General features: G+C 45.2%; 1 protein-coding gene across 3 annotated transcripts in view; it reads left to right on the forward strand.

Annotated features, from left to right (window-relative positions):
- The window catches only part of DIXDC1 (DIX domain containing 1), a 101409-nt gene that overhangs the window by 25595 nt on the left and 48086 nt on the right, over nucleotides 1–27728 (forward strand). For 2 of the 3 annotated variants that reach the window (XM_015115680.3, XM_001106684.5), the window contains 4 exons: nucleotides 13315–13444; nucleotides 17724–17849; nucleotides 22951–23182; nucleotides 23805–23912. In XM_015115680.3, coding sequence (XP_014971166.2) covers nucleotides 13315–13444; nucleotides 17724–17849; nucleotides 22951–23182; nucleotides 23805–23912 — 596 coding nt within the window. Of the gene's footprint in view, nucleotides 1–13314; nucleotides 13445–17723; nucleotides 17850–22950; nucleotides 23183–23804; nucleotides 23913–26265; nucleotides 26719–27728 lie in introns of those variants that run through there. The other variant, XM_015115683.3, reaches the window with a different exon arrangement.

Genomic DNA, 27728 nt, shown 5'->3' on the forward strand with positions numbered 1-27728 from the left:
GAATATCCATGAGATTTGAGAGTGGCCAGGGGCCCCAAAATGATATAGTTTGGCTATGTCCCCACCCAGATCTCTTCTTGAATTCCCACGTGTTGTGGGACCCAATGGGAGGTAATTGAATCATGGGGGCAGATCTTTCCTGTGCTGTTCTCATGATAGTGAATAAGCCTCACAAGATGTGATGGCTTATGAGGCGGAGTTTCCCTGCACAAACTCTGTCTCTCTTTTTGCCTACTGCCATCCATGTAAGATGTGACTTGCTCCTCCTTGCCTTTTGCCATGATTGTGAGGCTTCCTTAGCCATGTGGAACTGTAAGTCCATTAAAACTTTTTTTTTAGATGGAGTCTCACTCTGGTCACCCAGGCTGGAGTACAGTAGCACGATCTTGGCTCACTGTGATTTCTACCTCCTGGGTTCGAGCGATTCTCCTGCCTCAGACTCCTGAGAAGATGGGATTACAAGTGCACACCACCACGCCTGGCTGATGTTTGTACTTTTAGTACAGATGGGGTTTCACCATGATGGGCAGGCTTGTCTTGAACTCCTGACCTCAAGTGATCTGCCCGCCTCAGCCTCCTAAAGTGCAGGGATTATAGGCATTAGCCACCATGCCCATCTTAAAATCTCTTTTCTTTCCCAGTCTTGGGTATGTCTTTATCAGCAGCGTGAACACAGACTAATACAATGTTCTTGAATAGGATGACTCAACATCATAAATATGTCAATTCTCTCTAAATTAATGTATAAGTTTAATACAATCCCAGTAAAAATTCCAAGAAGCTTTTTTAGGAAGTTAGACAAATTGACACTAAAGTTCATAGTGAAATAAACACACAGGAACAGTCAGGAAAACACTAAGGCAATGGTTTATAAGCAGTGATTCACCTGTAATCCCAGACTTTGGGAGGCCAAGGTGGGAGGATGGTGAGGCCAGAAGTTCTAGCCTGAGCAACAAAGTGAGACCCTGTCTCTACAAAAAAAATCCAAAACTTGGCCAGGCGCAGTGGTTCACGCCTGTAATCCCAGCACTTTGGGAGACCAAGTCAGGCAGATCATGAGGTCAGGAGTTCGAGACCAGCCTGACCAACATAGTGAAACCGCATTTCTACTAAAACTACAAAAATTAGCCGGGTGTGGTGGTGCGTGCCTGTAATCCAGCTACTTGGGAGGCTGAGGCAGGAGAATCGCTTGAACCCAGGAGGCGGTGGTTGCAGTGAGCTGAGCTGAGATTGCACCACTACACTCCAGCCTCGGTGACAGTGTGAAACTGTCTCAAAAAAAAAAAAAAAAAAAAAAAACCTAAAAATTACCAGGTGTGGTGGCGTGTGCCTATGGTCTTAGCTATTCGGGAGGATGGGGCTAGAGGATGGATTGAACTTGAGAGGTCGAGGCTGCAGTGAGCTGTGATCGTGCCACTGAACTCTAGCCTGGGCAACAGAGCAAGACCCTGTCTCCAAAAACCAAACAAAGAAAAAACAAATAGGGCAGATTTCTATAAACCACTTTGGAGTGATTTTCAGAATTAAATCAAGTCAATCAAATGAAGCGAAGTTAGAAAGGAAAGTACAAATTATTCTCAATACTATAATGTTTTTCTTGAAAAAAAGGGAAATAACACACATGTATCTGTTATTTTCCATATAAACTGGAAACTAATGAGCTTGGTTACATGGGATAGGGTGTGGAGAGGTACATGGGAATGAAGTGGAAAGAATTATGTGGGAGTGACACTTTTTATGTTTTTGAATAGCTCTTTCAGGACCATATTAATGTTTCATCTATCCAAAAAATAAATAATTAAAATCAACCAGGCTGGGCGCAGTGGCTCACTCCTGTAATCCCAGCACTTTGGGAGGCCGAGGTGGGCGGATCACCTGAGGTCAGGAGTTTGAGACCAGCCTGGCCAACATGGTGAAACCCCATCTCTACTAAAAATATAAAAAATGAGCCAGGCATGGTGGCCTGTGCCTGTAATCTCAGCTACTCAGGAGGCTGAGGCAGGAGAATTGCTTGAACCCGGGAGTTGGAGGTTGTAGTGAGCCTAGATGGCGCCATTGCACTCCAACTTGGGACAGAGTGATACTCCATCTCAGTCAATCAATCAATCAATAAAATCAACCAGAATGTGGGGGTAACCAAAAATGGACTACAAAGAGTAACAAATGAACCTAACTGTATTATAAATAAATAATATAACCACAGTGGAAGGAGCAGAAAAGGAAAGAACTAACCCAAGTAACTTTGGAAGCAGTATTTTGGCTGTGTACTGTAAGGCTAAAGACAAAAAGTATTGTATAGTAGCTGTCCCTATCCATGGGTTCTGTATCCATGGTTTCAGCATCTGTGGATTCAACAAACTGCAGATCAAAAATATTTGACAAAAGAATTGCGTCTCTACTGAGTAGGTACAGACTTTTTTTCTTGTCATTATTCCCTAAACCAGAGGTCCCCAACCTTTCTGGCATCAGGAACCGGTTTCATGGAAGACAGTCTTTCCATGGACCAGGTGGGGGATGGTTTTGAGGTGATTCAAACACATTACATGTATTGTGCACTTTATTTTTATTATTATTACATTGTAATATATAATGAAATAATTATACAACTTACCATAATGTAGAATCAGTGGGAGCCCTGAGCTTGTTTTCCTGCAACCAGATGGTCCTATCTCGGCATAATGGGCGACAGTGACAGATCATCAGTCATTAGATTCTCATAAGGAGGGTGCACCAGAGATCCCTCACATGCACAGTTCACAATAGGGTTCCCACTCCTATGAGAATCTAATCCCACCGCTGATCTGACGGGAGGCGGAGCTCAGGTGGTAACGTGAGCAATGGAGCCGCTGTAAATACAGATGAAGCTTCACTCTGTGGCCCGGTTCCTAACAGGCCATGGACCAGATGCCTGTCCTAAACTATTACAGCTTAACAACTATTTACATAACATTACATTGTATTAGCTATTACAAGTAGTCTAGAGATGATTTAAAATATACAGAAGGATGTGCTTAGGTTATATGCAAATACTATGCCATTTTATATCAGAGAGTTGAGCATCTATGGATTTTGTTAACTAAAGAAGTTCCTGGAACCAGTCCTCTATGGATACTGAGGGACAACCTTATACAAATACTCTATTGTAGTTAGTACATTTATTTTTCACCAGGTATGAGTTAGGAATTCTGAAATGATTTTATGTGTATTCAGGGACTGAGCAAATAAATATATATTATGGCTAGTGAGAGTCAGTTTTTTCAGGATAGGGGAGTTACACAAATAAGGAAAAGTGAAAGGAAAGGATGAACTCTGTGGTGTTGGGTTGGAGGAGATATCAATATAATTTATGGTATAAATTATGTATGTAAATATATATACACACAATACACCCCCATATATATATACATTCCATACATTCATATATATCTATCAAGATAAGTATATATAGGTATGTATGTATGCATATATAAATTTCCTACTTTATCTACTGAGAGGACCTAGAATATTACCTCAATAGCAATGAGCACACCTGTCACCCAAATCTTGCTTCCTAAAAACTATTCTCCAATAAAAGGAACCAGAGTTCTTTTAAGAAATAGCTCAGCCTGGGTAACATGGCAAAACACCATCTCTACAAAAAATACAAAAATTATCCAGGCATGGTGGTGTGCACCTGTAGTTTCAGCTACTTGGGAGGCTGAGTTGGGAGGATTGCTTGGGCCCAGGAGGTTGAGGCTGAGGCTGTAGTGAGCTGTGATTGTGCCACTGCACTCCAGCCTGGGCAACAGAGCGAGACCCTGTCAAAAAAGAAAGAAGGAAAGGAGGGAGGTAGGGGGGAAGAGAAAGAGGAATAGCTGATCCAGAGCTGGAGCAGGGAGAGTACTAGATGAGGAGTCTGGAAAATCTTACAATGTAAGAAAGTAAGTACTCAAAAGCTGAACAGGCCATATGATTCAGCAGTCCCATTTCTGGGTATATATTGAAAATAATTGAAATCAAGATCTTGGCCAGGTGTGGTGGCTCATGCCTGTAGTCTCAGCACTTTGGGAAGCCAAGGCAGGCAGATCACTTAAGGTTAGGAGTTCGAGGTCAGCCTGGCCAACATGGTAAACTCCCGTCTCTACTAAAAATACAAAAATTAGTCAGGCGTGGTGGTACATGCCTGTAATCCCAGCTACTTGGGAGGCTGAGGCAGGAGAATTGCTCTACCCAGAGGTAGAGGTTGCAGTGAGCCAAGATCACACAACTGCATTCCAGCCTGGGTGACAGAGTGAGACTCTAGCTCAAAAAAAGACCAAAAAAAAAAAAGATCTTGAAGAGATATTTATATACTTGTGTAGCTGCATTATTCACAATATCCAGGAGGGGGAAGCAACTCAAGTGTCCATCAACTAATGGCTGGATAAAGAAAATGTGGCATATATATACATACACACAGTGAACTATTCATCCTTGAAAAGGAAGGAAATCTTGTCACATGCTACAGCATGAATGAACCTTGAGGACATTATGCTAACTGAAATAAGCCAATTACTATAAGGCAAATACTGTATGATTCCACTTACATGAAGTATCTAAAGTAGTCAAATCATAAAGACCAAAAGTAGAATGGTAGTTGCCAAGGGCTGAATGGAGGGGGAAATTCAGAGTTGCTTAATTGGTACACTTTCAATTTTGCAGTATGAAAAAGGTCTATAGATTTGTTTCACAACAATGTGAATATACTTAACACTACTGAATTTACACTTAGAACTGGTTAATATGGCAAATTTTTTGTTTCTTTAATCACAATTTAAAAACACGACCTGGGCATATGATAATAATACAGGAACCAATATGAATGAAGGTATCCTAATGGCCAAATCTGGAACAATTTGAGCAGCAAAGTAAATAATAATGATAATTTTTTTTTTTTTTAGGTGGAGTTTCGCTCTTGTTGCCCAGGCTAGAGTGCAATGGCACAGTCGTGGCTCACTACAACTGCCACCTCCCAGGTTCAAGCAATTCTCCTGCCTCAGCCTTCCAAGTAGTTGGGACTACAGGTGCCTAGCACCATACCCAGCTAATTTTTGTATTTTTAGTAGAGATGGGGTTTCACCATGTTGGCCAAGCTGATCTTGAACTCCTGACCTCAAGTGATCCTCCCGCCTTGGCCTCCCAAAGTGCTGGGATTACAGGCTTGAGCCACCATGCCTGGCCTAAAAGAAATAATTACAATAATGGATTAATAGCAGAAATAAAAAATAAAGTAAATATCCATGATATACTGATATAAATAAATAAATGGAGGAGAGGGCCAGGCATGGGAGTTCATGCCTGTAATCCCAGCACTTTGGGAGGCTGAGGTGGGAGAATCACTTGAGCCCAGAAGTTTGAGAGCAACCTGAGCAACATAGTGAGACTCTGTCTCTACAAAAAAATAAAATAATTAGCTGAGCATGGTGGTGCATGCCTGTAGTCCCAGCTACTAAGGAGGCTAAGGCAAGAGGATGGCTTGAGCCCAGGAAGTCAAAGCACAGTGAGCTGTGTTTGTACCACTGCACTCCAGCCTGGGCAACAGAGTGAGACCCTGTCTCAAAAAATAAATAAATATGTAAATAAATAAATGGGGGAGGAGAGAGCTCTTCCTCACAGTTGGAATTACAATCAATAAATGTAGGAAGAATGACAGAATTAGAAAATCATCATTTGGGAACCACCGTAATAATAATTTTAGCAGGAAAAAAATCAATAAATGTTAAATTTGAAATGGATGGGAAAAGCAATGATGAGAAAGGATATTTTCATAGTCTCAAAGCATCTTTCCACAAATACTTATTAATTACAAACGGAAAAAGAGCAACTTTACAGTAGAGAAATGTGGCAGATACTACCTTAACCAAGTGACCGAAGTTAACTTCAATAGCAAGATATATTGGCATCTTGTGCCTTTTGGTATGGTTCACTGAGAAGAGCACAATGTGACTTCTGTGGTTTTCTTGCCAAAACTCCATAACCTGAATTTGATTATGAGAAAACTTCAGATAAACCCAAATTGTGGGACATTGTACAACATAACTGACCAGCACTCTTCAAAATTGTCAAGGTCTTGAAAGACAAATAAAGACTGAGCAACTGTTCCAGATTGGAGGAGATGGAAGAGACGTGGCAGCCCAGTGCACTGTGAGATCTTGGAAGGGATCCTGGACCAGATAAAGGACACTAGTGGGACAGTTGGTGAAGTTTGAACCAAGTCTACATTAGGTAATGGTGTTTTGTCAGTGTTAGTGATGGCAGCGGCAGTCCATCTGGAACAGCTGTTGCCATGATGCCGGCTGCAGTGGGGCAGTTGTGGCCGGGGCAGCACGCTCCACAGAGCTTGTGGGAGCCAGGGACAGGCAGAAGCCTGCCCCCTCTGAGTTGGCAGGGTGGGAGCTTTGTGTTCTCTGGGTGCAGCTGCAGCTACCCAGCTGCAGACCTGGGCATCCCTGTGGTCTTGGGGGCCAGAAGCAGGCAGGACCCCCACTCTCCTGGGTGCAGCTGCAGTCACCGAAGCCCTGGCTGTGAACCCAGGCATCCCTGTTTTCTTGTGGGCCAGAAGCAGGTAGGAGTCCCGGCCTCCTGGGCACAGCTGCAGCCACCCAAGCCATGACTGTGGACCAGGCAAGCCTGTGCTCTTGGGGACAGGGAGCAGGCAGGAGGAGCCCCAACCCCTCAGGTGCAGCTGCAGCTGCAGCCGCCCAAGCGATGGCTGTGGACCCAGGCACTGCTGCACTCTCAGGGGCCAGACTTGGAAGTGCTTGCTCCTGCTGCCTGGCCTTTCCCCACTACCTGCACCTGCTCCGATCTTGGAGCAAAGTTGAGGCCAAGCCCAGCCACTGCCACAACCTGGCTGGGTATGCACAGGGTTGGGGCAGCACTGACATGCCAGCCCCCTGCTACCTCGGCTCCCTCTGGACTTTGGGTGCCAAAAAGCACAGGAGGGAGGCTGAGAGGGTGCTGAGAGCAGCTCAGTGCTGGCCTGCACGTGCCTCTTGGCACAGCACCATGAACAGTGGCAGGAGGCAGACAGGCTCCTGTGTGGAAAGGGACAGGTTCCCAGTGAAACCCCACCTCAAACCAGGGAGACCTGAAGCCTGGGGGCCAGGCTGCCAGCCCCACAGACCGGAGTGGGAATTTATGGTGCTTTTTCCAGGCCTACCCATGGTCACCCATGAACCAATCAGTACGCACTTCCTCCCCTTTGAAGCCCATCAAACCCCAGACTCAACCTGACGGGAAATGATGGGACGTCCTGCCTGCGGAGAGAAGCTGCCCACTCCAGGGTCTCCTCCCTGCTGAGAGGTGAGCAGGTGATGGGAAAACCAGCTGAGGAGAAGAGCTACCCAATCCAGGGTCTTCTGTCTGCTGAGAGCCAAACAATCATTGGGACACCCTGGCTGCGGAGATGAGCTACCCACTGCAGGTCTCCTCTGAGCTATTCTATCGCTCCATAAAGCTCCTCTTCACCTTACCCTCCACTTGTCCTCATACCTCATGCCTTGTGGACATGGGGGAGGAACTTGGGACCTGCCAAATGGTGGGGCTGAAAGAGCTGTAACACTAACAGGCCTGAAACATGCCCCTTGCTCACCATGTTGCAGGTGACAAGAAGGAGAGAACAGAGAAGGAGAGAAGAGCTGCAGAGAGAAGAAGCTCCCAGACCTAGGAGCTCCCCAAGCCAGGGCTGTGACACCGTCTTTTGGGCTCTGTGGTTCCTGTAGTCTCCAAGCTCCCAGGCGCCACCACGTTTCCTGGTGCCAGCTGTGGAAGCTACTTGCAGTATGCCTGGTCCAGCTGCAGCCTTGCAGGGAGCCAGCAGCCGTGCCAGTGCCTGGAGCTGCCCGCCCCACCACAGTCAGTGTGTCTGGCTGTGTGCAGTGGCTGGACCCCATGTTCACTTGCTCACACACCCCTTGCCACTCCACTTGCCCTTGACAGGCATGGGATCCAAACCTACTGGGTAGTGCGAGCCTGCTAGGGTGAGTGGGCCCAGTGGGCCCAAGCAAAACTCAGGCAAAGCTGCCACTGGCTATAGAGGTTTCCAGCTGGCAAAGTGACATCCAAGGATCCTATAACATTAGCTTCCTGTTTTGATCATTGTACTGTGCTTATGTAAGATGTAAAAATTTGGGCTACCCGGGTAATGGTGAACTCTACCATTTTTGCTACCTTTTTGCTAAGTCTAAGATTGTTTCAGAATGAAAAATAATACTTAGGGATTTTGAAGGACCTCTTAGTGCAGGTCAGCAGTGTGATCTATTGGCCAAAGAAAGAAGGAAAGAGAAGAAACAAATACAGCATTTTGTTTTGTTTTTGTTTTGTTTTTGAGACGGAGTCTCACTCTGTCACCCAGGCTGGAGTGCAGTGGCGCGATCTCGATTCACTGCAACCTCCACCTCCCAAGTTCAAGTGATTCTCCTGCCTCAGCCTCCCAAGTAGCTGGGATTACAAGTGCACACCACCACACCCGGCTAATTTTTGTATTTTTAGTAGAGACAGGGTTTCACCATTTTGGCCAGGCTGGTCTTGAACTCCTGATCTTATGTGATCCACCCACCTTGGCCTCCCAAAGTACTGGGATTACAGGCATGAACCACTGTGCCCAGCAAAATACATGATTTTGGATGAAGAAGCTATATGTCTTCATTACATCTAGGGAGTATTTTATTAGGTTCTAGGTGTCATGGTTTCAGAGAGATTTAGAAAAGCAGTAAAACTTTTGGTCGGTCACGGTGACTCACGCCTGTAATCCTAACACTTTGGGAGGCCGAGGCTGGTGGATCACGAAGTCAGGAGTTTGAGACCAGCCTGGCCAATATGGTGAAATCCCGTCTCTACTAAAAATACAAAAATTAACTGGGCGTGGTGGTTGGCGCCTATAATCCCAGCTTCTCACGAGGCTGAGGCAGGAGAATCCCCTGAACCTGGGAGGTGGGGGTTGCAGTGAGCCGAGATCGCGCCATTGCCCTCCAGCCTGGGAGACAAGAGTGAAACTCTGTCTCAAAAAAAAAAAAAAAGTGGTAATACTTTATTTTATGTAAGGAATAGTTAACCTTAGCTCACATCTCTGCATGTTACTAGGAGCACTTGAGAAATACTGATATACCTTCGTCCCACTGTCAGGAATTCTGACTGGTCTATGGTGGGCCTAGACGTTAGTATTTTTTTTAAAAAACTTTCCAGGTGATTCTGATTGTTAATCAAGAGGGCTGGGAACCCCTTGGTTAAGGGAACTGGAATGTTTAGCTGGGAAAAGACTCAAGTCAGCTTTACACGAATCATATGGGAAAGCTTGGGAAGATGAAGCTTTCTGAGTTCCTACCTTCTGGAGACAACCGGTAGATTTAGGATGACGTCTGCTTATGAAAAACTTCCCTTGTGACCTTGATGTGCAGCCAGGTATGGCAACAGCGGGCTGGATCAGTGCTTCTCGTATTTTCATGTGCATATGAATCACCAGGAAAGCTTGTTGAGATAATAGGCTCTGATTCAGTAGGCTGGGGAGGAGCCCAGGAGTCTGCATTTCTAACAGGCTCCCAGGTGTTGCCGATGCTTCTGATCTGGGAAGCACACTTTAGTAGACAGTCACTTGGTATAGTTTATTACACAAGGGATTCAAACATTGGATGTGGTGGAGGGAGTGGTTTAGACTCAAGTACAGCCTGAGAGTTCTAGGGAAGTCATTTAGGCCTCAGCGGTGCATTTGTTTAGGCAGCAGTGTGCTAGAGTGGAAAGAGCGTGGGCTTGGGAGTCATATCTGGATCCCATATTCATGATTTACTGTTTGAGTAACCATGAACAAGTTATTTCACCATTTTGTGTCTCTGTTTTCAATGAGAAAAATAAATACAAAAACATCTCCCTGCCAGATTAGCGTTAGAGAAAACATGTTTAAAGAACCCAGCATAGCTCTTGATACAAAGTAGGTGTTCAGAAAAGTGGTGACTATTATTGTTTATGCTGTGGAATCCTCTTTTGTTGGAAGACCAGACTGTGAGTAATGTGCATGAAAAGTACTTAACAGTACTAATCAGTTTTGCATCAGAGACGACTGCTACGGCCAAGAAAAAGCTAAGGTTACTTAAGTAGAAATTATCTTGACCTCAAGAAAAATACTTGTTCTTGTTTGTCCCCCACGCAATTAACTTTTGCAGTCATCTTAGTTACTGGCCTGATAAAATGTGACAAATGATTAACTGAGCCAAACAAATATTTGTGGAGCACCTGCTACTCTGAGTCAAATAATTCTGAACTATTGTGACTCTCCACATAAAGCATATTTCAGACCTCAGCTCCTTTGAGTTCACTGTCCTCTTTGCTTCTTTTCCTCCTTCAGGAGACCCTCTGAAGCTTGGGGTTCAGGTTGGGCTGATACTTTATTAGCACCCTATGTACCCTGTCATAGCTTTGTTTCTACCAACCTGCAAGCTGGGGCTTGCTGTCACCTCATAACTGGGTACAGTGCCTGAAATTATTGTTGAACCGATTGTGTGACACAGGATGCCTTCAAGGAGATTGGAGTCTGAGGTATCTGAGAGGTCAGGGGAGGCTTTCTGAAAAAAGTGATGCTTGAGCTGAGACTTAAGAAGAGGCAGGTTGGCCGGGTGAGGTGGCTCACATCTGTAATCCCAGCACTTTGGGAGGCTGAGGTGGGTGGATCATCTGAGGTTAGGAGTTCAAGACCAGCTTGACCAATATGGTGAAACCCCATCTCTATTAAAAATACAAAAATTAGCCGGGCGTGGTGGCAGGTGCCTATAGTCCCAGCTACTCGGGAGGCTGAGACAAGAGAATTGCTTGAACCTGGAAGGCAGAGGTTGCAGTGAGCCGAGATCACGCCACTGCACTCCAGCCTGAGCGACAGAGCAAAACTCCGTCTCAAAAAAAAAAAAAAAAAAAAAAAGAGGCAGGAGTTAGAAGGAGGTGGAGCGGCTGGAAAGCATGGTGCATTTGGGGAACCATACATAATTCAGATGAGCTGAAGCTTGGTGGGTATTTGGGGAATTGGGGTGAAGCTGGAGAACAGGTGAAGGCTAGCACGTGACGAGCTTGAATGGCAATTGGATTTTATCTTTGAGGATAACTGGAGACCAGTAACAGATTTTAACCAAGAATGTGTGGGTGTGGAGGGTGGGTTGAGAATGATAATAGATACAGGGAAATCGGTTAGGAGTTTTATATAAAAGCCAGGTAATCAAATCCCACCTGTCACCTTAGTGTCTTTTCTGGACTTAACTGCTTTCCCTCAGACCAGAGTGGTTCACTCTGAGGTGCCCTTTGCCTGGTCTGCTTCAGGCAGTGCTCTGACTGCACAATGGGAGCAGACCTTGGAGCATCACAGATTTTATCTGGTCCCTGGTGATGGGTGTCTGGCCCATGTGAGGCAGAAGGTGAAGCCATTTCTGTTCTGTGGAGTAAGTTGGGTAGCAAGAGGCCCTTGGTAAATGCAGGGACAACATTACTGGGTTTTAATACCATGTCTGCTATGTCCTAGCTATGGGGACATTAGAGAAGTTACATAACCTCTCTGAACCTCATCCATAAAATGGAGATAATGCTAACTCTAGTGTAGTTGTTTTTCTGAGAATTGAATTAGATGACGATGACAAAAATAATGACCATTTAGTAAGTGTCAGTTTTATGTCAGGCCCTGGCCCATGTACATTCGCTAATTAAAACATGGGTCAAACACCAAAAATTGTGTTTAGTTCATGATAGGTACTCAATAAATATTAGATTCCTCCTCCCACCTCCTCCTGATCATTGCACTTCCTACAGTTTGTCAGCGGCTGATAGATTGTTGTCTTAGTACTGTCTTCCAAAGGATGTTATTTATTCTCACAAATTGACACAGAGAGAAAATAATGAAGATTTAATTTATGTTCAGGAAGCAGCCAGTGAGTAATTTCCAACATTATTTCATTAAGGAAGTACTTGGGACTTAGGAATCAACTGTATTTTAACCAAATTATAATTTGATACAATTAGCCCTTGAACTTAAATTTTAGGCTCAGGGTCCTGGGCTGCAAAGAAACTAGTCAGAACTGCTACTTGGACTGTGACATTATTTGTGTGATATTTTGATATTAGTGCCCATCTTTTGACCAAATAATCAGCATAAACATCTGAATACAAGTTCTGTTTCATGGACAAAATGTAATATGTAAGGTTGTCCAAGGGTTGGAATGAGTTGTGTGTCGCTACCTAGATGCCTGACCAGTTTCTGATAATACTGGGCCCTAGCTTTGTCTAAAAGTAAATGAAAATACCTTCTTAGTCTTCAGGAACATTGCTCACTATAGCCTTTCTTTTTCCTTCTTTGTGTAGGTTTTCGGTAACCAGATCCTCTTTGACAATATAAAGCATGGATTAAAACTAACTCTGTAGCAATCCTAGGATTATTGGCTCAGGAGAATAAATCTTGGGTTGACTATGAGATAATTTCACTTAAGTCTCATTTTGAAGAAAGCAGCTATGGGAGAGGCAGTTCTGAGCATGGTTTATTGTTTACTCCTGGTTGCCCAAGAGCAATTCGCATGAGTATCACAGTCCATTATGCATATGGCACAAGTGATTGTTTCTGAGAAGTGTGGTAGGTTGTTGACAGTTGTGAATATACCTGAAAACTGGCTGTGGTTCTGGGCCAAGCCCTCATCCCTGGTCAACAGAGCAAAACTTGAGGAAGGCAGGAGTCATAGTCATTGAAAGACTCATCTGCCGGGCGCGGTGGCTCACGCCTGTAATCCCAGCACTTTGGGAGGCCGAGGCGGGCGGATCACAAGGTCAGGAGATCGAGACCACGGTGAAACCCCGTCTCTACTAAAAATACAAAAAAAATTAGCCGGGCGCGGTTGTGGGCGCCTGTAGTCCCAGCTACTCGGGAGGCTGAGGCAGGAGAATGGCGTGAACCCGGGGGGTGGAGCTTGCAGTGAGCAGAGATCGCGCCACTGCACTCCAGCCTGGGCGACAGAGCGAGACTCCGTCTCAAAAAAAAAAAAAAAAAAGTAAAAAAAAAAAAAAAAGAAAGACTCATCTGCTTATGTGTGTCTACAGTGCCACCCAAGTCTGACGTTAGCTTATCCCTGGAGATTAGTATAAAACTAGAGAATTTGTGAACATGCTCTGTGTCTGATCATGATATAATCTTTCTTCTTTCTTTCCTCAAAAATTTATCTTGCTTCTGGATGTAGGTTGTTTATCATACCCCCGTCACAAATGCTTCCTCAGAGGGTATGAGGTAAGGGCTGAGATTAATATGCCACCTTTCCCTTACTTCTGTCTTTTATTTTCCAGCAACAGCTGCAGGCCTATGTGGCCTGGGTGAATTCACAACTGAAGAAGAGGCCAGCAGTGAAGCCTGTGCAGGACCTGCGACAGGATCTCCGGGATGGGGTGATCCTGGCATATCTCATCGAGATTGTTGGTCAGTTGGCCCTGGACTCTGATACTAGAATACATAGACCAGAACCTGGCCTTCTTTATCCTCCGTATGCCCTTTAGAACAGGTTGTTTTTTCTTTAGAATATATGTCAGTGGAGGTAGAGAAGACTTAAAATACTTGCCCAAGGTTAATTTATTTATTTATTAGTAAATAAACATTGTGTCCCAGGCACTGAATTATGTTTTGGGAATATGAGGATGAGAATAGTCTATGCTCTCAAGAGTCTACCAAACTACTTGGAAAGGCTGGAAAATGAAGTCAATTCCATTAACGTACTTAGTACTCCAGAGTGGGGTAAGCACAGATGGGAGCACATAGGAGGGACACCCAGTCTTAGGGGTTCAGGGATTGGCTTGCCAGAATTGATGTCTCAACTGAGGCCTACCAGAAGAATTGGTATCTAAACCAAGGCCAGAGAAGGAAGTAGTAGCCAGACAAAAGGAGGGATGTTACTGGCAAAAGGACCCTTTTACCATAATGCTTTATAAAAGGTTTTTTTCGTCTTGAACCCTGGGGTTGTTGCCATCATTCTTACTAGATGGTACCATAGCCTTATTTCCATAGCATTTTTCCATATTTCTATTATTATTTCTCTCATTGAATAGTAATTATGTGATAATCATTTGATTACCTATCCTGCGTGATCTGACGCTTTAAGAGCAGGCGTAGTATACTATTTTTCTATTTATACAAGCTCTAGCCAAATGCACATAATAGGTTCTCAACCATTTATTGTTACATTAGTTAGCTGACTTTGCTTTGAGTTATTGAGGCATATAGGACCTGCAAGTGGTATGGAAGAAGCCAGGTTTGCAACAAGCAGCCCATCCATGAATACCTCATTGGGACAGTTTATGAATTCATCAGAATATTCATATGTAATGATGATAATAATGGCAACGGTAATAGCAAATGCTAGGATTGAACACTTTCTATCTTGTTTAATTTCATTTAATCATCACGTCTTTGGGAAACATAATACTATCCCCACTTTCAGGAAACAAGCTTAAAAGAGAAGATTTATAAAAATAAATAGTACTTAGTATGAGTCAAACAAAATAGCTAAGCATGCTATTTTGATTTTTATGATAGGTGTATAATATGACTACTACTATTTTACTCATTTTATGAGGCTTAGAGAGGCTAAGCAACTTTACAAAGTCACACAACTGTAAGTGCCAAAGTAGAGGTGCAGACCTAGATCTACTTTAATTCCAAAGCCTGTTTTAAACATTTAATGTTCCATTTATTTGAATAGGTTATATATGGACTAGTAGGAAATCCAGATGTACGAAAGGATGTAAGATCAAACCTCCTTTTTCCACTTATGTCCCCCCACCAGCTACCCATTTTTCCTTCTAGAGGCAACTAGTGTTAGTAGTTTCTTGTATTTCTTCCCAGAGAAACTTCCCATTCTATGTCTATATAAGTAATATGAATATGTATTCTTCTTTTTCCAAAACCTAGGTTCTTTTTTCCCCATCCCCTCCCCCGCAAAACCCAGGGTTTTTTTTTTTTTCTTTTTTTCTTTTTTTTTTGAGACGGAGTCTCGCTCTGTCGCCAGGCTGGAGTGCAGTGGCGCAATCTCGGCTCACTGAAACCTCCACCTCCTGGGTTCAAGCAATTCTCCTGCTTCAGCCTCCCAAGTAACTGGGACTACAGGCACATGTCGCCACGCCAGGCTAATTTTTGAATTTTTTGGTAGAGATGGGGTTTCACCATGTTGGCCAGGATGGTCTCGATCTCTTGACCTTGTGATCTGCCTGCCTCAGCCTCCCACAGTACTGGGATTACAGGCGTGAGCCACCGTGCCCAGCCAAAACCTAGGTTCTTAAACACAACTTTCTACTGTGACTTTGCTAGATAGAAAAACTCCTCACAAGATTTTGCCTTTACTCACTGAATCCACTTCCTTATTTCCTATGCTTTCTTTAACCTGTCCTTATCAGGCTTTTGATCCCATTCCACTGAAACCGCCTTCCTCAAGGTCATATCAAATCCAGTGGCCAATCCTCCACCTTATCAAATCCAGTGACTAGGCCTCAGACATCATTTTATTTAACATAGCAATACTTGACATAGTTGATAACACTCTTCTCTTCAAAGACTTTCTTTACTTGGCTTCCAGAATCCTGTTAACTTATGGTTTTCTTCCTTTCTCATGGGCTTCTTTCATTTGTTTTTCTGGCTTTTCATTTCCTTCCTGACCTCTAATGCTGGAATGCTGCAGGTTCAGCCCTCTTATATACTCTCTACTCCTAAGTGATTTCTTCCCAAATTTGTATCTTTAGCCTTGAATTTTTCCTTGAGTTCTAGACATGAATATCCAATATCTCTACTTGGATGTGTAACATGCAACTCAAATTTCACACGTCCTAATCAGAAATTTGGATGTCCTTCCCCCTACCAATCCCTTTATTCTTCAAATTTCTTCATCTGAGTAACACACCACATTATCATTTGCCTAAGTGTTAAAGCAGAACACTTAGAAGGTGTCCTTAATTGTCCTTTTTCTCATATAGTATATCGAATCCTTCAAATGTGTTGTCTGCTTTGTATTCACAATATACCTGATATCTAACTTCTCATCAGTCAGCCAAGACTTCCACTCTAGCCCAAACCTTCATGTCCTGCCTTGACCATTTTCATCATCCTTCTGACTGATCTCCCTGTTTCCTCTCTCCATAGTCTATTTGCACGCAGAGTCCATTTTATTTATTTATTTATTTATTATTTTTGTAGAGACGGGGTTTTCGCCATCTTGCCCAGTCTAGTCTTGAACTCCTGGGCTCAGGCAGTTCTTCTGCCTTGGCTTCCCAAAGTGCTAGGATTATGGGCATAAGCCATGGCGCCCTGCCAGTCAACTTGTAAAAACATAAACCAGATTATGTCACTCCCTTGTCTCAGACTCTCCATTGGCTGCTCATTACCCTTAGGATAAAATTCAGGCCCTTTGCTCTGGTCCAGAAAGCCCTGCATGGGCTGGGCGCAGTGGCTCATGCCTGTAATCCCAGCACTGGGAGGCCGAGGTGGGCGAATCATGAGGTCAGGAGATCGAGACCATCCTGGCGAACATGGTGAAACCCCGTCTCTAATAAAAATACAAAAAATTAGCCGGGCAAGGTAGCGGGCGCCTGTAGACCCAGCTACTCAGGAGGCTGAGGCAGGAGAATGGGGTGAACCTGGGAGGCGGAGGTTGCAGTGAGCCGAGATCGCGCCACTGTACTCCAGCCTGGGCAGAGCAAGACTCTGTCTCAAAAAAAAAAAAAAAAAAGAAAGCTCCGTATGCCCTGGCCTTGCTTGTCTGTCTAGCCTTTCCTAGGACTTGACTCCTTGCTCACTCCCCCAGCCACACTGCTCTTGCTGTTCCTCAGGTAAGCGGAGCTTGGGGTTTGTCCCTGTGGTTCCTCAGTCTGGAAGGCTTCCTCCTCAAATCTTAACATGCTTTACTTTATTCAGGCTGCTGCCAAATGTATGATCAGAGAGACCATGATCATTGTACTTTATTTTTCCTCAAGCACTTACCGCTACTATGAAATTATATTAAACACTTACTTGTTAACTTGATGGTTATCAGCCACTCCTGCACATATAAATTCTATGAAGGGAGGGACTTTATTCTTCTTGTTCTCTCCTGTTTCTCTGGTGCTCAGAATAGTGAGTACTTGCCACTCAGTAGATGCTCAGTGAATATTTGCTGATTGAATAAATGTACACACAGTAACTTCACAGACCCCTAAGTATAAATTTGAAAGCCTTCCAAAAGGCTTTCATTTTCCTATTTCCCATCTAAATGACAAACACCAGGACTTAACTCATTTATTTATTTATTTATTTATTTATTTTTGAGACGGAGTCTCGCTCGGTCGCCCGGGCTGGAGTGCAGTGGCCGGATCTCAGCTCACTGCAAGCTCCGCCTCCCGGGTTCACGCCATTCTCCTGCCTCAGCCTCCCGAGTAGCTGGGACTACAGGCGCCGCCACCTCGCCCGGCTAGTTTTTTGTATTTTTTGGTAGAGACGGGGTTTCACCGTGTTAGCCAGGATGGTCTCGATCTCCTGACCTCGTGATCCGCCCGTCTCGGCCTCCCAAAGTGCTGGGATTACAGGCTTGAGCCACCGCGCCCGGCCGACTTAACTCATTTATATATTTATGTATAATGTTGGTGTTCACATCAAATCTTCCCTTCCTCTGTATCTAACTGCTATGAAACTTTGATAGTATTCCTCCCTATAACTTCGTATATTTTGTCTCTCCTAACAGCAGGAGAAAAGCTGAGTGGGGTACAGCTGAGTCCCAGTAACCAACAGGAGATGAAGAATAATGTGGAGAAAGTGCTACAGTTTGTGGCCTCTAAAAAGATTCGTATGCACCAGACTTCGGCTAAAGGTCAGTGCCTCATCACATCCTTGGTGCATGAGTATACTCAATGTTAACCAGTGAGTGCTAGCCTCAGGAAAATCCTTGGTTGTGACCTGTGGGGAGATAGAAAGTCTCCATTCATTTTATTTTATTTTTATTTTATATTTCATGATTATTATTTTTTGAGATGGAGTTACTCTTCTTGCCCAGGCTAGAGTGCAATGCCACAATCTTGGTTCACTGCAACCTCTGCCTCCCTGGTTCAAGTGATTCTCCTGCCTCAGACACCCAAGTAGCTGGGATTACAGGCATGTGCCACCATGCCTGGCTAATTTTGTATTTTTATTAGAGATAGGGTCTCACCGTGTTGGTTAAGCTGGTCTCAAACTCCTGACCTCAGGTGATCCACCCGCCTCTCCTTGGCCTCCCAAAGTGCTGGGATTACAGGCATGAGCCATTGTGCCCGGGCATTCATTTTAATTGAATACAGATTTGCTTGAGTGTATGTAGGAAAATTAGTGGTTAGAGAAGAAATTATGGTCGGGCATGGTGGCTCATACCTGTAATCCCAGCACTGGGAGGCCAAGGCAGGAGGATCACTTGAGCCCAGGAGTTTGAGACCATCCTGGGCAACATAGTGAGGCTCTGTCTCTATTTTTTAAAAAAGAGAGAAGAAATTACAATATTGGGATATTAACTTTAGGATTTCTCATTTAAGTTATCAAAAATGAAGAGATTACTTTTTTAAGTTCCTTGGGTTTCATGACAAAATATTATTTAAGATACTCATAACCTACATTTTTTTCCGTCTAGTTTTTTAGAAGGGAAACATTTTATAGCCCTTTTTTGGATACCATGGAACATTCTAGGCAGGATGAAAGCAGCTCTGTGACCTCTGCATCTGCCCTCTTCTATAGTGGCTTGGCCCAGATGGGTTTGCTGGGCTATTTTGAGCCCAGGCTTCAAGGAAGGAACAACGTAGGTGTTCTTAGAGAGCATAGGCTCCCTAGTTCTCTTGCTGTTTCTCGAGAACTGACTATAGGTCTGGTTTTGTTTCAGTGTCAGTTCCTGGGTCTGATTGCCTTTGGGTCTCATGACAATAGGGGCAGAATGGTTCATGTTGGATTATTAATGTTCTCTGTGTTTAGATCATTTAGATGGGGCCAATACTGATCAGTGAGAGCACCTTGTAGGAGGTATCAAAGAGTCCTTTACCACTCCTTCTCAACATAGTACTGGCAGTCCTAGCCAGAGCAATCAGGCAAGAGAAAGAAATAAAAGGCATCCGAATAGGAGAAGAAAAAGTCAAACTATCTCTCTCCACTGATGATATGATTCTATACCTAGAAAACCCAAAAGGCTCTTAGAACTGATAAACGACTTAAGTAAAGTTTCAGGATATAAAATCAGTGTGCAAAATCAGTAGCATTTATTTTATTTTTTTTGAGATGGAGTTTTGCTTTGTTGCCCAGACTGGAGTTCAGTGTCGTGATCTCACCTCACTGCAGCCTCCGCCTCCTGGGTTCAGATGATTCTCCTGCCTCAGCCTCCCAAGTAGCTGGGACTACAGGCATGCACCACCATGTCTGGCTTATTTTTGTATTTTTATAGAGACAGGGTTTCATCATGTTGGCCAGTGTGGTCTCAAATTCCAGATCTCCACCTGCCTCAGCCTCCCAAAGTGCTGGGATTATAAGCATGAGCCACCGTGCCTGGCCAAATCAGTAGCATTTCTATACACCAATAACATTCTAGCTGAGAGACAAATTATGAACACAATCCCACTTACAATGACTACACACAAAAAAGAAATATCTAGGACTACATCTAACCAAAGAGGTGAAAGAAATTCAAAATACAAAAATTAGCCAGGCGTGGTGGTATGTGCCTGTAGTCCCAGCTACTCAGGATGCTGAGACAGCAGAATATCTTGAACCCGGGAGGCCGAGGTTCCAGTGAGCTGAGATCGCGCCACTGCACTCCAGCTTGGGCGACACAGAGGGAGACTCTATCTCAAAAAAAAAAAAAAAAAAAAAAAAGAACAAAGCTACAAAGCCCCTAGGGTGTCACATTACCTGACTTCAAACTATACTACAAGACTATGGTAACCAAAACGATATGGTACTGGTATAAAAACAGACACGTAGACCAATGGAACAGACTAGAGAACCCAGAAATAAAGTTCCACACCTACAACCATGTGATCTTTGACAAACTCAACAAAAATAAGCAATGAGGAAAAGAATCCCTATTCAATAAATGGTGCTGGGATAACTGGCTAGCCATATTCAGAAGAATGAAACTAGATCCCTATCACCATGTACAAAAATTAACTCAAGATGGAATAAAGACTTAAATGGAAGATGTTGAACTGTAAAAATCCTAGAAGAAAACCTAGGAAATAACCCTTCTTGATATTGGCATTGGCAAAGAATTTATGACTAAGTCCTCAAAGCAATTGCAACCTAAACATTGACAATTGGGATCTAATTAAACTAAAGAGCCTCTACATAGCAAGATAAACTATCAAGGGAGTAAGCAGATAGCCTATAGAATGGGAGGAAATATTCACAAACTATGAATCTGACAAAGGTCTAATATCTAGAATCTATAGGGAACTTAAATCAATAAACAAAAACAAATAACCCTATTAAAAAGTGGGCAAAGGGCATATACAGATACTTCTCAAAAGAAGATGTACAAGTGGCCAACAAACATGAAGAAAAGCTCATCAGCACTAATCAGATAAATGCATATCAAAACCACAATGAGATACTATCTCACACCAGTCAGGATGGCTTTTGTTAAAAAGTCAAAAAATGACAGATGTTGGTGAGGCTGTGGAGAAAAGGGGCACATATATTGTTGGTGGGAATGTAACTTTGTCCAGCCACTGTGGAAAATAGTTTGGAGATTTCTCCAAGAACTACAGCAATCCCATTACTGGGTATATCCACAAAGGAAAATAAATCACTCTACCAAAAGGACACATGCACCTGTAGGTTCATTGCAGCACCATTCACAATAGCAAAAACATGGAATCAACTCAGGTGCCCATCAGCAGTTAAGTGGATAAAGAAAATGTGGTATATATATACCATAGGATACTAGGCAGCCATAAAAAAATAAAATCATGTCCTTTGCTGCAACATGGATGCAGCTGGAGGCCATTATCCTAAGCAAACTAATGCGGAACCAGCAAACCAAACACCATATGTTCTTACTTATAATTGGGAACTAAACATTGGGTGCACATTGGGACAAGAGATGGGAACAGTAGAAACTGGGGACTACTAGAGGAGGGAGAGAGGGAGCAGGGGAAGGGCTGCAAACTACCTGTTGGGTACTGTGCTCACTATCTGGATGATGAGTTCAGTCGTACCGTAGACCTCAGCATCACACAATATACCTTTGTAACAAAGCTGCATGTGTACCACCTGCTTCTAAAACAAAAGGTGAAAAAGAAAAAAACAAACACAAATAATCCTTCTCCAAGACTTGTATATTTAAAGGATACAAAGCTAAAAAATAAAATAAAATTTTACCCATTTCCTTACATTGACTTTCACCAGACTTACCACACTGTTTTCTGCCTACATTCCTCTTTTATTTCTAGGGCAAAATGTAGAGTTCATGATACCTCTGATCTGGTTCCCATGTGGAATGGGCTTGGGGATCTGGCCCATTAAAGTCAGCTATTTTGAGGGAACACTGCCATTTAGGACATCATTGTCATTTACCTGGAGAAGTGTAACAGTCTGAGTTAGTCCCGCGGCATTGATTTTTGTCCCCTTCTCATCTGCTCTCCACACTGCAGTCAGAATGATCTTTCCAAGAGTACATATACTCATGCCACTCCTCTGTATCTGAGGACCCTTAGGATAAAATCCAGAGTCCTTCCTGTGGCCTCCCATGCCCTGTGTGATCCCCCTTCTGATTCACCCCCCAATTCACCCCCCTGCTGCCTCACCTTTCCCTGTCTTCCCCTGCATTCTGGGCTCTGGCTATGCTGAACTTCTTTCACTTCCTCCACCACAGTGCTGTGTCACAGAAATAGAATGCAAGTCACATAGGTAACTTAAGAGTTTCTGATAGCAGGCTGGGCGCAGTGGCTCACACCTATAATCCCAGCACTTTGGGAGGCTAGGCCTCCCCATCCCTGATCACACTCCTGATCACTTGAGGTCAGGAGTTTGAGACCAGCGTGGCCAACATGGTGAAACCTCCATCTCTACTAAAAATACAAACATTAGCTGGGCGTGGTGGTGGGCTCCTGTAATCCCAGCTACTTGGGAGGCTGAGGCAGGAGAATCACTTGAACCCAGGAGGCAGAGGTTGCAGTGAGCCAAGATAGTGCCATTGCATTCCCGCCTAGGTGATAGAGTGAGACTTTGTCTCAAAAAAAAAAAAAAGTTTCTAATAGCCACATTATAAAAAAGGAAACTGGTGGGCCGGGCGCAGTGGCTCACGCCTGTAATCCCAGCACTTTGGGGGACTGAGGCAGGCGGATCACCTGAGGTCAGGAGTTAAAGACCAGCCTGGCCAACATGGTGAAACCCTGTCTCTACTAAAAACATAACAAATTAGCTGGGCGTGGTGGCAGGTGCCTGTAGTCCCAGCTACTCAGGAGGCTGAGGCAGGAGAATCGCTTGAACCTGGGAGGTGGAGGTTGCAGTGAGCCGAGATAGCTACAGGTGGCTAATGGTTCCCATACTGGATGGCGTAGCTCTAACATATCATGCTGTCTTCCACTTCAAGACCTTCACACCTGCTGTTCCCTCTTCCTGGAATACTCTTCGTCTTTCTCTTATCTAACTAAAGTGCTGCTCTTCATCAATCAAGTCTCAGTTTAGAACCCACTTCCTCTAGGAATCCTTCTCTGAGTCGTCTGGATAAGGTGTCTCTACTCTGACCTCCCAAAGATTCCTGTACTTCTCTTACCAAAGCACGTGACCTTACTTTATTGTCATTGCTGTTATATATTCTGTCTCCCTTGTTGCCCAGAGCTTTGTTAGGACTGAGACTCTGACTGCATTGCTTACCTGTATCACTAGCAATACATATTAAATGCCTAAGTCCTCAGCTTTTGCCTCCCTCTTAGGACCTCTTGGTCTGTTTTGTCCTTCAGATATCGTGGACGGAAACCTGAAGTCTATCATGAGGCTGGTCCTTGCCTTGGCAGCTCATTTCAAACCTGGCTCTAGCAGGACGGTGAACCAAGGACGGGACTCCAGAGCCCCTTTACAAAGTCACCGACCACATTGTGCCACTGCTGTGGCCCAGGGAGCAGCTGCTGCTCTGGCCGATGTGTGTCATGACATGTCCCGATCAGGACGGGATGTCTTTCGATACAGACAGAGGTAACAGTAGAAATCTGGGGATGGGAACTGATCCCTCTCTCTGATATTTCTTCTGTTAGATGATACAGTACAGTAGATAGAAATGTCACCCAAACAGCCCCAGATTGCAGAAAAGAACATGGAGTGGGGAGGTAGGGGAGGGTACTCTCAAAAGAAAAAAGCCTTTTCTTCTGAGATGTTTATTTTTATTTTGCATTTAACAGAAAGTTAAGGAATCTTATGTGTAAGTTTTTGCTCTGGTGCCCAAAATTTAAATATACACCTTTGGCAAGTGTGTTTTCTTCACCGGGAGGTCTGTGGGAGCAGTGTTCCAGTTCATCTAGGGGAAGCTCTACCCTGGAATGTACCCAAAGGTCAGGTTGTCCTGGGGAGTCATGGCAGGAAATGCTTTGTGGGTTGTGTATCTGCTAAGAGAGAGCAGGACCCTGAGGTGTTGCAGAGATTGGTGAATTACTTGTTTTTGTGTCTGCCTTCCCTGCTAGGTACCAAGTGTCTCTGAGGCAGGGGATTTGTCTTACTCATCTATTATACTGCTCGCAGAGTGGCAGTCTATCTGTACTCGTTGAGTTGATCTGATCTGAAGGACTGACACCCTCCCTTTGCTGGTGTCCTTTGACTTTAGGAACAGCAGCATGGATGAGGAAATTGAGAATCCATACTGGAGCGTGCGGACCCTAGTGCAGCAGTATGAAGGGCAACAAAGGTCCCCGTCTGAATCCAGCTGCTCCAGGTAACTGTGGCCTCTGAAACCTGAATTCTGGGGGATTCTCGGAGTTCTCAGCTTCAAGTAACAACACAACAAGCAAAAAGGCATCTAAGCCCTTTTTCTCTCCTCAGTTTATGTTTGGCTTTAAAGGCATACCCCTTAGCAGTGCTTTGTGGGTTTGTGCTGGTAGGAGGGTAGGAAGGTAGGGTCGGGTGCTGCTTTATTTCCCACAAATGGAATCTGTGCAGTCCCAGTGCCAGTGCTTAACTGTGACCACATGGGGGCATGGCTGGAACCTGTCAGGGCCCAGTCCAGGTTCTGACATTTGCGTATCAGCTGCCAGTGTTTATGATAGCTAGTTCCATTGCGCTGTCCTTGAGCCTAAGTGTAACTCTTAAGGTATGGCCTGAAAAGTCTGTGTAAAGCTCATAGAAATTGAGCAGAGTTGTCTGAGAGCATTAGAATGTTTCCAGCTTTCCTCTACAGGAACTGTGGCTGATTAGTATGCATTTGAGCAAGCTAATGATGTTTGCGACTCTAGCTAAAAGTTGTCTGTATTCCTTAGAGCCAAGTACAGAGACCAAAACAGGATACAGTACTAATAAGAACCTTATCAGTGGCAGAAAAAGATTACTTTCCTGGCTTATGTAAATCATGCTCCTATAAACACTCCCCAGATCATATTTTAACTAACTTCATTTTGTTGCTGAATCATAATTTATGCTCTAATGACCTTTTCTTTCCTATCCCGACCCTGTGTAATCTGCTTTATTTAGGGCTACTTGTTCTTTTTCTTGTATGTATGTTATGTGTCTTTGTTTTCTTTCTTCTCTTTTTTTCTCATAAAATTCCATCCTATTTTTATATACCATTTCCTAATTTATTGAGGTCATATGGAACTCTTTTTCGTATTTTAATATACTGCTAACTTTTTGCCTTTTACATTTAATAGGTGGGCTCTTTTTTATTTATAAAATTCACCTAACATAAAATTAACCATTAAACATTATAAAGTGTACAATTCAGTGGCACTTAGTATCTTCATAATGTGGTGCGACCATCACCTCTGTCCACTCAGAAGACATCTTCATCACCCCAAAAGGAAGCCCCGTGCCCAGTAAGCAGCAGGTGTGCTTTTAATGAGACTCTAAATCATTTCTTCCTTGCTTGCTGCTTAGGTTATCACCTGGAGCAGAATTACAGGATGTTTTTGTTGTATGATGAGATCTATTGCTTCCTGCACGTCAGAAGGCCTTTCACTCTTCTAAGCCTGATAGTGCCTGCTAGAGTTGGGGGATAGGAGGAAGAGTGGATTTCTTCCTGAGAGCACCTGCTTTCTCCTCCAAGGCAGGAGGACTGAGGGGAGGCTGTGAGACTGTGAGACTGTGTGAATGAGTGGCCCACTGGCTATCAGGCTGCAGTGAGCTAATGGTGACAGTTTTCTAGGAGAGGGGCCAGAGGAGAATTGTTTGCTTTACCCTGTTTTTCACTATTCGATTTTGACATTTTCTTCTAATGCCGACCCCTCATCCAGCTCTTTGGCATGCTGGCTTAGTAGCTGCCTTTTCCTCAGTGAGTCCCCAGGGAAGGAGAGAGCTTCTTGTGGCTATCTGGGACCCAGCAGGTTCCTGCACATTCTGAGCCCTCGCCTCCCAGGGAGCCCACTTAGTGGTTCTGTGACCCATGAAGAGCTCAGGAGCCCCCAGATGTGGCTTGCTCAGGACGGGAGTGGCTCAGAAGGAAGGATAGCCCCTGGGTGTCTCATCCCCTGCCACTGCTCCTCCGGAGACGCCCTGGGGAAGCCCTGCCAGCCTGTTGCTCCGAAAACCGAAAACCGCATACCAGCCTCTCACTGTAGCCAAGCAAAATGATCCTTACTTGGTTAAAAAGAACACACCAAACGCCAGAGGGGAAGGTGGGAGGGGATGGGTGCTCAGCGAATTTTCCTGGGGAGTGTCGGAGTCTCCACCCCGAGGAGCGGCCAGAGCCCCACGCGGGCCTGACCTGTCCAAGCGACCCCTGGTCCACGAAGGGAGGACTCAGAGTGGAGAAGGCAAGGTTTTCGGTGCGGGGCAGACCACCAGAGCCCTCCTCTTGATTCTGCCAATACGCGGCTCTTACCCTGCCTATCCTGAGCCTCCCAGTCTCCCCTCCTTGCATCCCCCAATCCCTCGTCGACGCCCCCACCCCCACCCCACCCCAACCCCGCCCAGCCCCGCCCCTGGCCCGCACCCTCAACCTCCGTCCAGAGCGGTCGGTTGGCCAGTGGAGCTGGCTTGGGTCGGAGCCCGGCTGCCTCGCCGCTTGTGACAGCCCGGGGAGGGAGCAGAGGGAGGGGCAGGAAGGGATCCGGAAGGTGGCGCGGAGCGGGATCGCCGCTGGGGACTCAAGGCGCAGCCTGCGCTGCCGGGAGCCTCCCTCCCAGTGGGAGATGGGTTGAGATGCCCCCACCAGGGGGGATGCCCGGCGCCGAGCGTCCGCGGAGGCCAAGATGCAGCGGCCAGGGGCCGGCAGCCTGCGAGTGGAGGCAGCTTCCGCCGGGGCCGGGCTGCGGCACAGTCTGAGCGGCCGGGACAGCGCGCTTCAGAGCCTGGAGCATCTCCGTCGCTGGGGCCGAGACGCCGCCGCCACCGTTCCCACTTTCTCCCGCGAGCCGGGCCAGTAGCTCTGCTAGCTGGCCTTCCCGTGGAGGCGTTTTCCAGCCCCAGCGCGGGGAGACATGCCTGAATTTGGGAGCGATGTGACTCTCAGCCTCCCACTTCACCTGGGGACGCAGGCTTGCTGAAGCCCGAGGCAGGAGGGGGACCATGGGAGGGACGCAAGTCAAATGGTGAGCTGAAGCCACTCTGGCTTTGGAAGTGGGTGGCCAGGGTGGGAGCAGGGGCAGGGCTGGAGGATGCTGTTGGCCAGAGACAGGCGGGGTGGTGGGAGCACTATGGGAGGATCGACTGCTGACCAGGGGTTATCACTATAAAATACGGTGGGTGGGCTTAGGAAGTGGAGCCAGCATGGGGGCAGAAGGAGTAGCCCTAGCCCCTGCCAGGGTCTTTGGTGGGGGAGGGCACTTCATGAGGATATAGGACTCTTCCTTATTGCCTATTATCCGTTTAAAAAAATTAATTTGAGTAGGATTTGGAAGTATCTTTGCTGCAGGATTGCTTGTCTGGTAAATTAAGATAGAAGAGCTATTAGACCTGTGGGAATTAAGAAATGTATCACCCCAGACCTATCAGTCATTCTCTGACCTCAGAGAGGATTATGATGCTAAATAGGGGATTATTTGTTTATAAAATAGAACTTTTAAGCTAATCAGGGAGGAGCCTGTCATATACATAATTAATTAGCATTAAAATATTTTCTCTGACCTGGGGCAGAGGATTCAATGCATATTCCTTGTCCATGAGGTACTTCTTAGGGAGGCAGCAGGGTGCCTGCTCTGACATGTGCCTCGGGAGTTTCCTGCCTGAGGTCCTTTATCTCTCCACTTGGCCATCGAGTTTCATGGTCTCACCTCTCGGTGGCCTCACATTGGCAGCCTCAATTCAAGAAATAGAAATGTTGTTTTCCTTTGGCTGCTCTGCCACTCCCCCAGCGGGGTTGGATATCCAGACATCCGCCTCCTTCTGCCCTTATATGGGAGATAACTCTCTTAGGAGGGAGAAGGAGCTGAGCATGCGTCTGTGCTTTTAGGAAAGCAGTTTTCTAGCATCCTGGGTTCACACTGCACCCTCCTCCTCGACTTTGTCTCACACGTGCTGTGGTCCAGCAAAGGCGGAGGGTGGAACATGCCATCCATAGCACCTTGTCAGATGAGAAAGTGTTGCTTTCTTGTTTCTCAAA

The sequence above is a fragment of the Macaca mulatta genome, chromosome 14 (genome assembly GCF_049350105.2).
Source record: "Macaca mulatta isolate MMU2019108-1 chromosome 14, T2T-MMU8v2.0, whole genome shotgun sequence".
In the NCBI taxonomy this organism is placed as follows: Eukaryota; Metazoa; Chordata; class Mammalia; order Primates; family Cercopithecidae; genus Macaca; species Macaca mulatta.